Raw genomic sequence first — 12,802 nt, 5'->3', positions numbered from 1 at the left:
GTAGTACCCCCTCAGTCACCCCTATAATTAAGTTTGATTGAAGTTATTTTATTTATCATCAACGTAATAAGTAGGTAGGTAATATAAATACTAATTATAGACATGATCGTGATTCTACAGTACATCCTACATGCATGTACCGATGCATGTACCATGACAAAATATTATTATTTCTTGAAACCTTCAAGAAGTTCTATTATGATTAAACACTGCGCAAAGCTTATAACTTAATTAACAATAATTTAAGAGACACAAACCTTCGCTTAGTCACCCGCGTTCAAGACACAGCCTTCCACAATCGGGGTAATCACTCTTTTAATAGTGACCCCTTGAGTGCTATAGCTATTACCGACACGCTGTGTGACACGACCATTACATTATCGCCGCCGGGAGCTTTCCTACCTCCGTGGTCCGCACTCGTCTATGACCTTTTTGTAAACAAGGACCTTTTATTTTCCTGTAAAATTATTGGCCATAAAATTTAAAATATAATCTACTTACTACTTACTACTATAAAACTATTAGGTATGCAACGAGGGATTTTCCCTAATCACACAGACACCTGAAACAGATCTCATACCTATTGAATTTCAACTGAAACGTTATAGGTATAATGAACTATAACAAAGAAAATGTGATTGCGAAAAACAATACGTTTCTGCATCATTAACTGAAACTATTGAGTGTAACTCTTAATTATTCTTAGTACTATCTGATATCTGATAATTATGCAACAAATAATAAAGAACTGTGTAAATTGATTAGGTTTAAGAAAATATCAGTACAATTCAATTGAAATAGGGTAGGATTAAAGTAAATATTATGGATATTTAAAGTCAATTTCTGGTAACTGTATCCGGTAAATAGCATGTAAATTAAATGTGATTTACAGGAAACAGTTTGTGTAAACTCAAGTCAAACAAGGACGAGTCGCTAGTTAAACATCGAACCAACATCGAACGTAAATTCTTACACCCACACTAGTTAATCTTCCATAGATAATCTTGTTTTGTTATTCTTGCTTATGTAAATTAAATATAAATACGTCGGTTACTGGGGCCGCTTTCAAAACTAGTGACGGCTTATAAAGAAGCGTGTGAACTAAATTTCGTATTTCAGAACATTTTGATAGGCTAATAAAAGACAGAAATATGTTCGAGCCTATGTAGTATGTAGGTATGCTAGCTTATGCAGAAAACTAGTGAATAAGGTGTACTAATTATTGTACTAGTAGCTGTAGGTATACTAATAGGTATCGATAAAAGGAAGGAGATCAATTATTTTTATTCATACTTACTACAATGATAATAAAGGCTTAAATTTTGTTACGTTCACTTTATCTACATATTTTTTGACTGAAAATTGTTGAACGTTTTAGTTTAAATTATTTCAGATTTTTCCAATAAGAAATAATTTCCAAATGAATATTATTTGCTTTTGTTTGGTCACACAATTCGGAAGGCCGTAAATCAAATAGTTTTTACGATGAAAAGGGAAGCTTTTCGAAGGACATTTGGATATTGCTCACTGAAGGCTGCCTTTTATTCTTACGCGACCTTCCGAATTGCATTCGCTTGAATAGATTATTGCTGTAATAATATAAGCAATGGAAATGAACAAGCAAATTAATGGTAAGTAATACGATTGAAAACATAACGAATTTTTTAATATTACAATCCTCTCTCGTTCAAAAATCTTCTAAAAATAAGTACCAGAAAAAACTATGATTCAGAATGCAGATTTTAATGTCAGTCGATTGAAAATCCACGAAGTTATAATACTACATAATATTATGGTCTTCATACCTACACTGAAAGTAAAACAAATAGCTGTAAACTACGAATGAACAACCATTACAAAAGGCTTCTGTAATATTTTAAGACTGTTTAAATACACCAACGAGCAATGTTTGAAATTCAGATAAGTAAATGCAAAACTAGAAAAAACGATAATTCATAGATTATCACAAAGAGGAACTAAATACGTTCCCTAAATACGATGAAAGATTATTTATTCTAGGCAATGTTTTTAAATACAATATGTTTTATTACCTACTAGCGGTCCGCCCCGGCTTCGCCCGTGGTACATATTTACGTTTTCTCTACATAAAAACCACCCTCGTACTTCAAGGAATATAATAAAAAAAGAATTATCGAAATCGTTTCAGCCGTTCTCGAGTTATGCGCTTACCAACACATTTTGCGATTCATTCTTATATATATAAGATTAAACAAAATTATAAGTACGGATGCGGCATCATGAAGTGTTTATTGTACACTGAGTGTATTAAAACAATATTCCCTGATAAAGCTCATATAGTACTAAGCTTTATATTGGGGCAATTCGATGGTTTGTTATTAAATGCGTCAGTTGCCTTTAATGATAATAATGAGCTTGATAGGAATTATTCTTTTGACGTACAAATGTAATAAAAACTTTTTTTTTGCTAATCATTGTTAATTTTTATATCTTTCGGGGAAATTATGTTTCTCAGAAAATAAACGGCATCAATGTGAAATGATAACAACATCGCACATAGCTTTGGTTATTAGAAATATTAGAAATTAACGTAAAAGCCTAATATCATTTATCACACATATGAAGACATTGCAATTATTTGATTTGACTGTATAGTCGAAAAGAAGAGAGACAATTTATATAAATTTCGTAATTAATTATTCGTTAATTTAATTTATGTAAATAAATTCAGTACCTTATATACGAATAAAGAGGTTTGAATCATCAATATATTTAATTAGATATTAAGTTCTGGCGATTGTTTTGAATTTTAACCATCTACGGATTTATTGATAAAAGTTTCTTTCAATTTTTTTTATTCGAAAAACTATTTTTAATCAATACAAAAATTTCTAAAGAAGGATGAAATGTCCAGAATTATGTTCTAATACAACAAAATTATTCAATGAATTTTTTATTTCCATAAGATGGTAGGCACATGCACGAAAACTAATTGCCACGAGAATATGCACTAATTTTTAACACGGTAGGTACACGGTACCCAGAAGGCCGAAAGTATAACAAATTTTTGGATTTGATTTCTTTCATTTTTATTTGAAATAATTTTATCACAAAAGCTTATTCTGAACTTTTAAAGCCCCAAAACTAAACTTATATTCCCTTTCATCTACGTCCATTCCGTAAACTGTATGAAAAATATTCAATCCTAAAAATAATAATTAACACCCACTGCATCGTTTTTATTGTTTATATATTTATAACCTGTCGCGTCCCTTATAAAGCTTGGTTCGCGCGTTTCGCACCATACAACCTTAGAGACGCTCTTAGCAGCAACTTGCGGCGTGTGAAACTTTCGTAACAACAGTGTTTTGTTTATTTATTAAGTAAAAATCGGTGTTTTCATTTTTGCTGTGAGTATATTCAATTTTACATTAATAATTTAGTTAAGGATAAAAATTGGAAACATATCGGAAGTTTTATAACTTCTAATAACTCTTGCATGTATTTCTTCTAACAAACACTAATTTTATTTTAAATGAATTTTAAATAAATTAAAGATGTATAAAATTATACTATATTATCAGCTGGATGAAATTTACATTTTCATATTATGATTATATAAGAATGATATACTTAGTTTTATTTTATGATTTTTTTTTATAAATACATCCAACGTATAAATTAATGCATGAAAAGTACATAATAAATATACCTAATAATTAAAGTTCCTTGATCACTAGTTACATATTTTATGAATACTTAAGTATTTTAAATATTGAACATATATTTTAAATCATCAATATAAAAGGAGGGATTCAATTTAGTTCATTATAAAATATTTGTTGAATGGTAGACCTAATATATTTATCTACCTGTTTTTATTTCTTCATAATTAAACAACTTGTATGCATACGTATTTTAATTAATAAAATCAGTATTGTCCCAAGCAAGTATAAGCATCAGCCTATAAAATGATGATGATGATGAACTTGCATCTATGATTGTTTAGCGAGCGTGGTTAGTTTCTGTTTATATTTATTGTATTTAAAACAAGATTGTTAACAGATACGTTATGTCTAATTTAGAGCTATTTCCTTGTTAGGCAAATGCGCGTAGTACGTGGTATCATGTATTTATTCATTCAACTAGACAACAGATATCCTTTAGAAACATTTTTGAATCGTATAAATGCGTATAAATATTTACCATCGGTTCGGAAAGCAGTTTCTTCCACATGGTTTGTGGTTTCTGCGTGATAGAGAAGAGACGGCAAGAAACTCTGTAGTCTTTTAAAATCGTCATCAAATAATCTTGACAAACCAAAAGTAGAATGCGTCCTAAAACACCTTAGCTCATAGCATGTTTTATATTAAAACTTACTTTATTTATTTGAATGATTACCACACTTTTATTAGAGAATGCAATATTTTCACGAACGTTAAATTAAGCTACGTGGGTGATCAACAAACGCCTACGTTGCTACGTTCTTATGCTACACCTCTACGGTTTCTACGGCGTAGCTTTTAATCCTAATCAACGAACGCTTAGTAGCCTTAATATAAACAAGGTTTATGATTAATTAAGAATTAAATGCCGTATTGAGATTATTTCTAGTTCTTGCAATTATGATTGCATAAGTTTCAATTAAAACCCCAACGCTTTGCTTGTAGTTATAAAGGAAAAAAGAAAGGAGTGAAGCATATTCCTAAAGTTAATTTGACTTATTAAAATTTCTAACGTTATGTTATTTAGAAAAAGCCGTATTCTTCTGTATTATTACAAAATATCCTTCTACCAAGTTTCATCAAACGTGTAGCATTTTTGCGTAAAACTGTTTTAAAAATAAACAAAAATATAAGGAGTCTTTTTATTTTTTAACCACTCCTTTAAATGGAATACAATTTGGATTGTCATTAAAAAGTAACAATATTTTAAAATTTTCTAAAAAAAACATTGTATTTCTTTAAGTTATAATATCACTGCTAACAGCATAAGCATTATAAGCACTTTCAATGCCATTTGTCTTATATTCAAGGAGAATCAGAAAATGCAGTTCAATATTGACACGTTCAATATCCAAGAATGGTGTTTAATAGAAAATATTATGTAGTAGAGTAGTAGTTATGTAGTATGTACCTTTCATTTTAAATAATGTTTGAGAACTGTCTGTATTTAACTTTTACTTGTACGATTTTAAATAGCGAAGACTTCTTGGTATTTTAATAGCACCTAATTTCCGGAAAACACCTTCTTATGACGATGATTAAATGACGACCCATGAATTCACAAATTACGAATGACAAAAAGATAATTATAAGACTAATGTTTGTGTCTTCAAAATTGTTTAAAAACCTTTGTTTCCGTAATTACAACACCTCATAAGACATTGTAAGGATAAAGTTACGATTCCCTTTTAAACTTAATTGAACCACAATTGTAACGTAAAAATGTCCACAGTGCAAGCCATATACCAAAGGTTATAGTCAGCTTCATGATGCCATAAACCTAACGGCACAATTATTTAAAATTCCGTGAACCATGGGAAATAAAAGAGATCAAGACAATAAACGGACCACTGCTATAAACGAGTTTATCCACACTCGTAAATAAGTGTGCCACTTGTCCTTTATCTTTCGAAAAGGATAATGTAAGATAATATTGAAGTTTAACTAAAGCCGCTGTCAATGTGGGCTCTGCGGGTGTTCACTGGGATAAAGGTTATTACTTGTGGCTCATATTTATTATACACACTTTGTGTAAGTAGAGCACTATGTTCGCATCAAAATTGTGCATAGACACAATTATAAAATTACTATAACGTGTCATCTCGTTTAATAATTTCTCGGCTTAAAAAAATTAAGCTTTCGTTAAAAAGCGTACTATTTTTAAGAATATGTATATACCTAGTTTTATCAATTTAAGCGGAACCAGGGCCAACGGTTAGTCATCTATATTTTAAAATGCAATAAGGATATCTTATAGCACTTCATAGCTGCAGATAATAATGAGAGTCTTTTGTATCCTTTATCCAGTTGTAATATACAGTACACGATCGTTAACTCTCACTTGGTAACTTTCATTACATCATTGAAATATAACCGCAAATGTTCTATATTTACTTAGAGATTTATATTAAGATAAATTCTTAGTTTAATAATTCATAGAAAAAGATAGCTCAACAGGATTACAAAGAAGGAAGAAATAGACCGGGAGATACTGACACAAAATTTCGAGTCATTTGTAACAGGATGGCGGTTCTACAGGGGTCTTAGTACGCAATGATAAAAAGAAAAATGATGGTGTGATCGCTGGTATCGGTGGTTTAGTCGCGTGGGCGTTAGCCGAACTCGTCGGAAAAATAGCGAAAGTCAAACGATTTGTAACACAAAAATTTTAGTATTTACCGATAGCCCATAAAAAAGAAGTAGGCGGTAGTGTCATGCCATACTTTTCCGGTGTGACTTACAGCCCGCCATACCGACGGGAATATGTTGAATTAAATAAAACAATTATTCAACCATTTGTACCAGGCTAACTTTTGCACAGGTAACCATCGTCGTGCAGCCATTTACGAAAATCGCCATGCCATACTTTTCGGACGATTCCAAATGGTCGCCATACCGCCGAAAATCTGCAAAAAAAATTTATTTCGCCAAACTTTTTGTACCAGTATTGCATTTGGATTTTTGGAGAGTATTTGATAAAATGTGACCATTATTATATTTGCCATACTTCTAGTAGGGGGAAAAAGTGCTGTCATACTTGAAAAATTAATTTAGTATTAATTTATATAAGTGAAGATTTCCAACACCTAGATCTTTGAAATTTTGTATTTATATTCTTTGAACTTCCAGGAAAAATAAGTGCCATACTGTTACAAATCGTTTGACTTTCGCTATTTTCCGACGAGTTCGACTAACGCCCACGCGACTAAGCCGCCGGTACCAGCGTTCACACCATCATTTTACTTTTTGTCATTGCGTACTAAGAACCCTGTAGAACCGCCATCCTGTTACAAATGACTCGAAATTTTGTGTCAGTATCTCCCGGTCTAAAAGAAAGATGTGAGGAGGTGTTTATGGTATGGAACAAAAATAGGACATGATTAATATTTAACTATCCTTATTTTATATCTAGGCTGTTTATATCTCTATAACATTTAAATTTTAATCTGTATAAAAATATCTATTAATATTTCGGCGAACGTTGTTTACAATGTGCGTCATTACGACACGCTTGAACTTAATTTCTTTTTTAACATAAAAGTAAGGGAAAATCTGTGTCATAGACAGTAAAGAATTTGAGAATTGATGAATATGAACAGCCTTCATTATAACATGATACAATGAGGATGCGACCTCAATTCTCCGGTTTTGCTATAAATCTTTTAAATCACTCATTCTCATATTTCGATTTCATGGTTACAAGAAAGAGTGTGTTCATTAGATGCACGATTTTTTAAGGCTTTCTTTAGGTTCCTATTTGTTTTCATTTCCTTAATAATTAGGCTCATGTAACAGGTGCAGGGGTGATAGCATTGTTTTAGTGCAAAATTATTTTACTTACCTGTAATGTATTCAAATTTCGTTAATGTATGTTAAGTGTTTTCACGAAAATCGACACGACAAAACTTATTTAAAAAAACCTACGAAGAATTTTAATTTGAAGTTGAGGCATATCATATTATGATTAGTTAAGACATTGTATTTTTTGATACATAATATAAAGATTAGTAACTCGGCGTTGGATGTATTGTTGTTACAATCCAGAGGCCGGTATCATTTCTTCTCAAGATTTTGCATAAATACGTTGCACCTTAAAACAGAGTGATAAAATATACAGTTTAAGGACGTAGGACCTGATGCCTCCTATATTTGAAGCACCGCTTATTTGGAGTTATGTACTTAGTTGTCTTTATCTTTTCTCATCTTGCTTCAAATACAGATTTGAATGGTTTAACCGATAGCTAGCATCTACATGAGATAGGCGCACAAAACAATTAGTTTAGGTAAGCCAGTGGGATGAGGATTCAACTTCTATAGAATTGAGAACAAGGCTATGTTATTGGATCAGATTCAGACGATTCAGTTCTTGTATTAGTTAAATTTTATGACTCCTATTCATCTAGTATTCTACCGAAGCATCAATTGTTTCAAGTCGTGTCTAAAATTATGTAAAAAAAGAGCACAAGCTGCGAATTAGGATGCTTCCATTTCTCACGATGTTAAATTATCATTTTATATAGGTGTTATATAGGATCAATACTGTATACTGTGTCTCGTTGAAAAATAAATTTAAAATTAATTTATACAATTTTGTATAACGATTTGTCTAATTTTTCCAGCATTCCAGGTTATGTTTTCAAGATGATGTCATTAAACCTGTTCTGCATGTCCGTGTGCGTTGCCATGGTGACGGCTCTTCCCGCACCAGCTATCCTTGATGAGGAATATCCTTTAGTGGAACCTACAAATATGCGAGAAGTAAGTTCATTTTAAATAAATATATAACCATATTATGCATAACGGACCTTTGCTTTCTATTGCGTGTCTGTATGGTCGGTTGTATGGTTGCTTAAAATTTCTTTATAAAACAAAATCGTTTTTATACCTATATAAACACTGGCTACTAAATTTAAGATATGTAAATAAAACATTTTGGAACAAAATGGTATGCAAACATTAGGAGGTCATATTATTCATAAAGACAATTTTCATAAAAAGTTTTCACGAAACCAAAAAGTCCCCGTCATATTTTTTTAATTGAAGTATGCAAATGGCTCATTTGTAACGAAACGTACGTATGTAGGTGTGAACTGTGAAGGCTTATTTCACCACACTCGCCCACGTACATTTATATTATGATATTAGATTATGAGAGATTAATTGCCACTTTAGCACTTTGGACAGCTAGTTTTTTTATAATTTTCCAATTATGTTTGCGATTGCAATTTCGAAGTTTTGAACGTTTCATTAACAAATTAAACTTTAATGAAAATGTGGCTCGCTACTCTACACTGCTGAACAATACCTAAATTTTATCCGTAGTTTCCTTATTTTTGAGGGTAATACAAGACACCTACATAGGAAGTTAAACAGTTATAAGTTTAACTACCGATCATTAAGGCATTAATGAGAAAAATAACTCTCCATTGCGACGTTTACTACACAGTACACTTGTCCGCTCAGAAAATATTAACGATTTAAGAATAGATACTTATAACATTTAAAACTGTTTCAGCAAGTGATAGTACCACACAAAAGGGCAGCTTTGGTGTTGGATAGATTGCTCGTGGCTCTGCAGAAGGCACTCCGGGAGGACGGGCCGAATCAGCGGTTTGATCCCGACAGAGACGGGCCGAGGACAGCGCCGTTGAGAATCGCAAACTACGATGTAAATGATTTGGTAACGTCCTTTGTATGGACTATTTTATTTATGTTCGAACAATGGCTTAAGTCACAGAAGTTAATAAATAGAACTATATCAAAAGATTTTTAAAAATTATACATTGTATATTAAATTAATCTTAAATACATGCTTCGATAATAAAGAATTATATTTAATGATAACACTAAATTTTACAATTAGGTACATACCTTATTTCTAAAATAATATATACTACCTATGCTGTTTCGTAGTCATTTTCGTCGTATAATAAATAAAGTTAAAGTCTAAGGTTTAAGTATATAAAACAATTTAATGTCGCTTGAATAGACGTTAGTCAATTGTTTATATTATCCTAGATTTTTTTTATAATTTTTTTATATTATCCTATATTTTCTGTTAAAATATGCAAGTTTTTTAAGATGGATCTGGATGAAATTCGGTACAAATATAGGTTTTTTAAAGTAGTACATAAGTAGGCTACTTTTACCCAGTAGCATGCCAGAGAAGCATATTTTGTACATAATTTGATTTGTTACTTCCCTATTGTTATAATTTATTAATGTTTATGAATAGAAATTTGGTAAAAAAAACACAATTATTTATATTCACGTCCATTTAAACATCAGAAAACTTTGTTTCATTTACGGTTAGTTTTAATGATACAATCGACATATTGAAAATGTTTGTAACGTAGGTATGTTATTTACTTGGGATTATTCACTTGGGTCAATCCAGTCATATTGTTAAATAAAACTACATAAGACAATAAAGTGGCTCGACTGATTCTGATTAAAATACGAACCCAATAAAATGTAGACAGAATGCTTTGAGTTGAGAAATAGTGGACCACTACCAGCAGGATAGGTCACACGAAATATCTTGCTTCTATTCTCATGATTCAAAGTCCTTATAAATGAAGTAATAGGAAGGAATGAATATATGTTTAATCACAAATGCAACTACAGTTTCAGTTTTTAATGTTTTCAGACGGGTTTACAGCGCAGAGGACAAGCGAGCGGTCGAGGCCGGGTGCTTCGATGCTACTTCAACGCTATTACGTGCTTCTAACACCAATCACTTAGTATTTTTGCATTTTTATTTGAATTTTGCCTTTATACCTATGATCTATAGCGATATAGCAATTATTATTGTAACATAAAATATAAATATGCCATTTTTTTTTAAGTTATATGGTCTAATACAAGTTGTTATTGTAATAACACAGAATAACATGATATAGCCAATTTTTTAAATTAATTAAATAATTAAATATCTACGAATATTAAACAGTAATGATGAAAAAATGTGCCAATAACTACTTTGTATTCTACAACTCACATCAAGACTACTTTAAGAGTTTGCTTTTTTCAAAAACATTTGAAATAATATCATAAGATACTTACCACTGTTATCTTCATCATCATCTTATTCATTAATGTACCCTGGCCCATGCATATCTTAAAAGTACTTAATTTATAAACACAAATATCAAATAGATTTATTATTAAAGCATATAAGATGTGTGTTAAATTAAATTTATTTAAAGTAAGAATATAACTAAAATTCTTCATAAAAAGTTGGAAAATACATATCACAGTCAGGATACCAAAATCTGGATAATCTTGTTTGATATCTGTTGTAATTATTGTATATTAAATTACATTTCTATTAAAATACGTTTCTTATTTTATCATTTTATCCTGAATTCACAATGAAAATATATAAATGGGCATCATTTTCTTAATTATTTAGAAAAGCTTAAGGCAATTCTTATTAATATTACAACTTTAATAATAAGTCTTTTTATAATATCAATAGTAGTTGGTAAATCACATTGACTATCAATATTTCAAGAAGGCTTATAAGTGATTTACCTGCACGGTCCATATAGAAATAGGAAAATATTTGAAGAAAATATTTTTCAAATCGATCTAATACCGACGCTTATTAAAAATATATACAAAATTATACCTAAATATAATTATTTATGCGAATACATAATATCGCCAGTCGGATCGATCGGATTATTAAAATAAATTAACATGCCTATAATTAGTAAGTCTAAATAAATAAGTAACCTGAAGAAGTTTGATATAAATTATATCAATTTTAATAAAAGTACTGATGAAAGGAATTGATTTACCGTATTAAACTTAACGTGTTCCTGTACTTTACATATCCAAACTCAATTTAAGTATTATAACAACCTTTAAACTTTCAAATTCTAGCGTACCTGAAAAACAAACACTCGTCCAAACTTAAATTAATTACTGTATTGAATATGAAAACAATCAAAACTTATTGTTATGAATTTGTTTTTAAATCAATACATATAATAAAATTCTAGAAAAGTGGTGTCTGTACAATGAAAATATGTAAAAAAAATTAGCAGGGGTTATTACTAAATCGATCCCAAACCCAAAACTGTCGTTAAAAAAATTTTTGTCTGTTTGTCTGTTTGTCTGTATGTTTGAACACGCTAATCTCAGAAACGGCTTATCCGATTTAAATTCGGTTTTCACTAATATATTGTGGTAAGCTTCATTTAACATTTAGTGTTTATTTCATGTCAATCGGTTCATAAATAAAAAAGTTATGACCATTTAAGTAATCACAGCGAACATTTGCTAAGGCATTCTATACATGAATTACTTTATTACGTAAATTATACGCTAAAGTTATTCCTTGACATGTCCAGATGATCATATCGAAAGTTCCCAAGCGTGGGGGGGGGTGGTTATGCTGAGGGGGTAGTAGGGGGGGTCAAAGGAACTTTATTTAGATTTTTGCTCATAAGTCTAAAACCTGCACGAATAGCATTATGGTTACTTCTAGGTAAATTTTCTATATAAAAGGTCTTTGAAATTATGTCGTAGGTATTATATTTTTAACCCCCGACGCAAAAAGAGGGGTGTTATGTCCGCTATGTGTGTATTACGTGTCTGTCTGTGCCACCGTAGCTCGCTAACGGGTAATACGAATTAGATGCGTTTTTTTGTTACATTAGTTGTTTATTATATTATTTAGGGGTAAGTGGGAATGAAAAAAACCATAGAAATCTAAATAACAAGACACATAGAAGTGCTATAATGTCATAATTAGTATGAAAACCACTGTCGCCAAAATCCACACATTTAAAACGATATCTAGACAGTTCACACAAGTAAACTATGCCTTTTATTGGACAGCTTCATTTTAATGAAAACTAACATAAATAATAAATTTCGCATTTTAATATGTACCCTAACTCACGACTTTACGGTTTATTTTAGTATAACATCCCTAGGTACGTAAGATGTTTTGTTTCCTTTTGCTTAGAAACTTCAAATACGAAAAAGTTCGGCTACTCGACAACAGAGGGCGTTAATTTTTGATAGATATAACTTTTAACCTCAACGCATAGAAATAAGGTTGAAATTTCATTAACGTTCATTCA

General features: G+C 30.8%; 1 protein-coding gene across 3 annotated transcripts; it reads left to right on the top strand.

Annotated features, from left to right (window-relative positions):
* Positions 1–3,325: 3,325 nt before the first annotated feature.
* AstCC (Allatostatin double C) lies at positions 3,326–10,463 on the top strand. Of its 3 annotated transcripts, none has more exons than XM_090109070.1 (4): positions 3,326–3,389; positions 8,324–8,462; positions 9,220–9,372; positions 10,366–10,463. In XM_090109070.1, the coding sequence occupies exons 2-4, from the start codon at positions 8,346–8,348 to the stop codon at positions 10,432–10,434; spliced, it is 339 nt and encodes a 112-aa protein (XP_089965196.1). In that variant the 5' UTR covers positions 3,326–3,389; positions 8,324–8,345; the 3' UTR covers positions 10,435–10,463. The 3 variants fall into 3 exon arrangements, with proteins under 3 accessions (XP_089965196.1, XP_089965195.1, XP_089965194.1); XM_090109069.1 differs by having other exon boundaries at positions 10,354–10,463; XM_090109068.1 differs by having other exon boundaries at positions 9,220–9,384; positions 10,354–10,463.
* The last annotated feature ends 2,339 nt before the right edge of the window (positions 10,464–12,802 follow it).

This window comes from Colias eurytheme, chromosome 13 (genome assembly GCF_061535395.1).
Source record: "Colias eurytheme isolate Ceu_HAF_F1 chromosome 13, ilColEury1 Martin Lab GWU primary, whole genome shotgun sequence".
Lineage (NCBI taxonomy): Eukaryota > Metazoa > Arthropoda > Insecta > Lepidoptera > Pieridae > Colias > Colias eurytheme.
Note: the sequence above shows the minus strand (reverse complement) of the source record. Positions and strands in the feature narration are given on the sequence as shown.

Coding starts and splice junctions, on each gene's coding strand:
- AstCC (XM_090109068.1), top strand. CDS start 8,346: ATGATGTCATTAAACCTGTTCTGCATGTCCGTGTGCGTTGCCATGGTG. Junction 8,463..9,219: donor AACCTACAAATATGCGAGAA/GTAAGTTCATTT, acceptor AAACTGTTTCAG/CAAGTGATAGTACCACACAA. Junction 9,385..10,353: donor ACTACGATGTAAATGATTTG/GTAACGTCCTTT, acceptor TAATGTTTTCAG/ACGGGTTTACAGCGCAGAGG.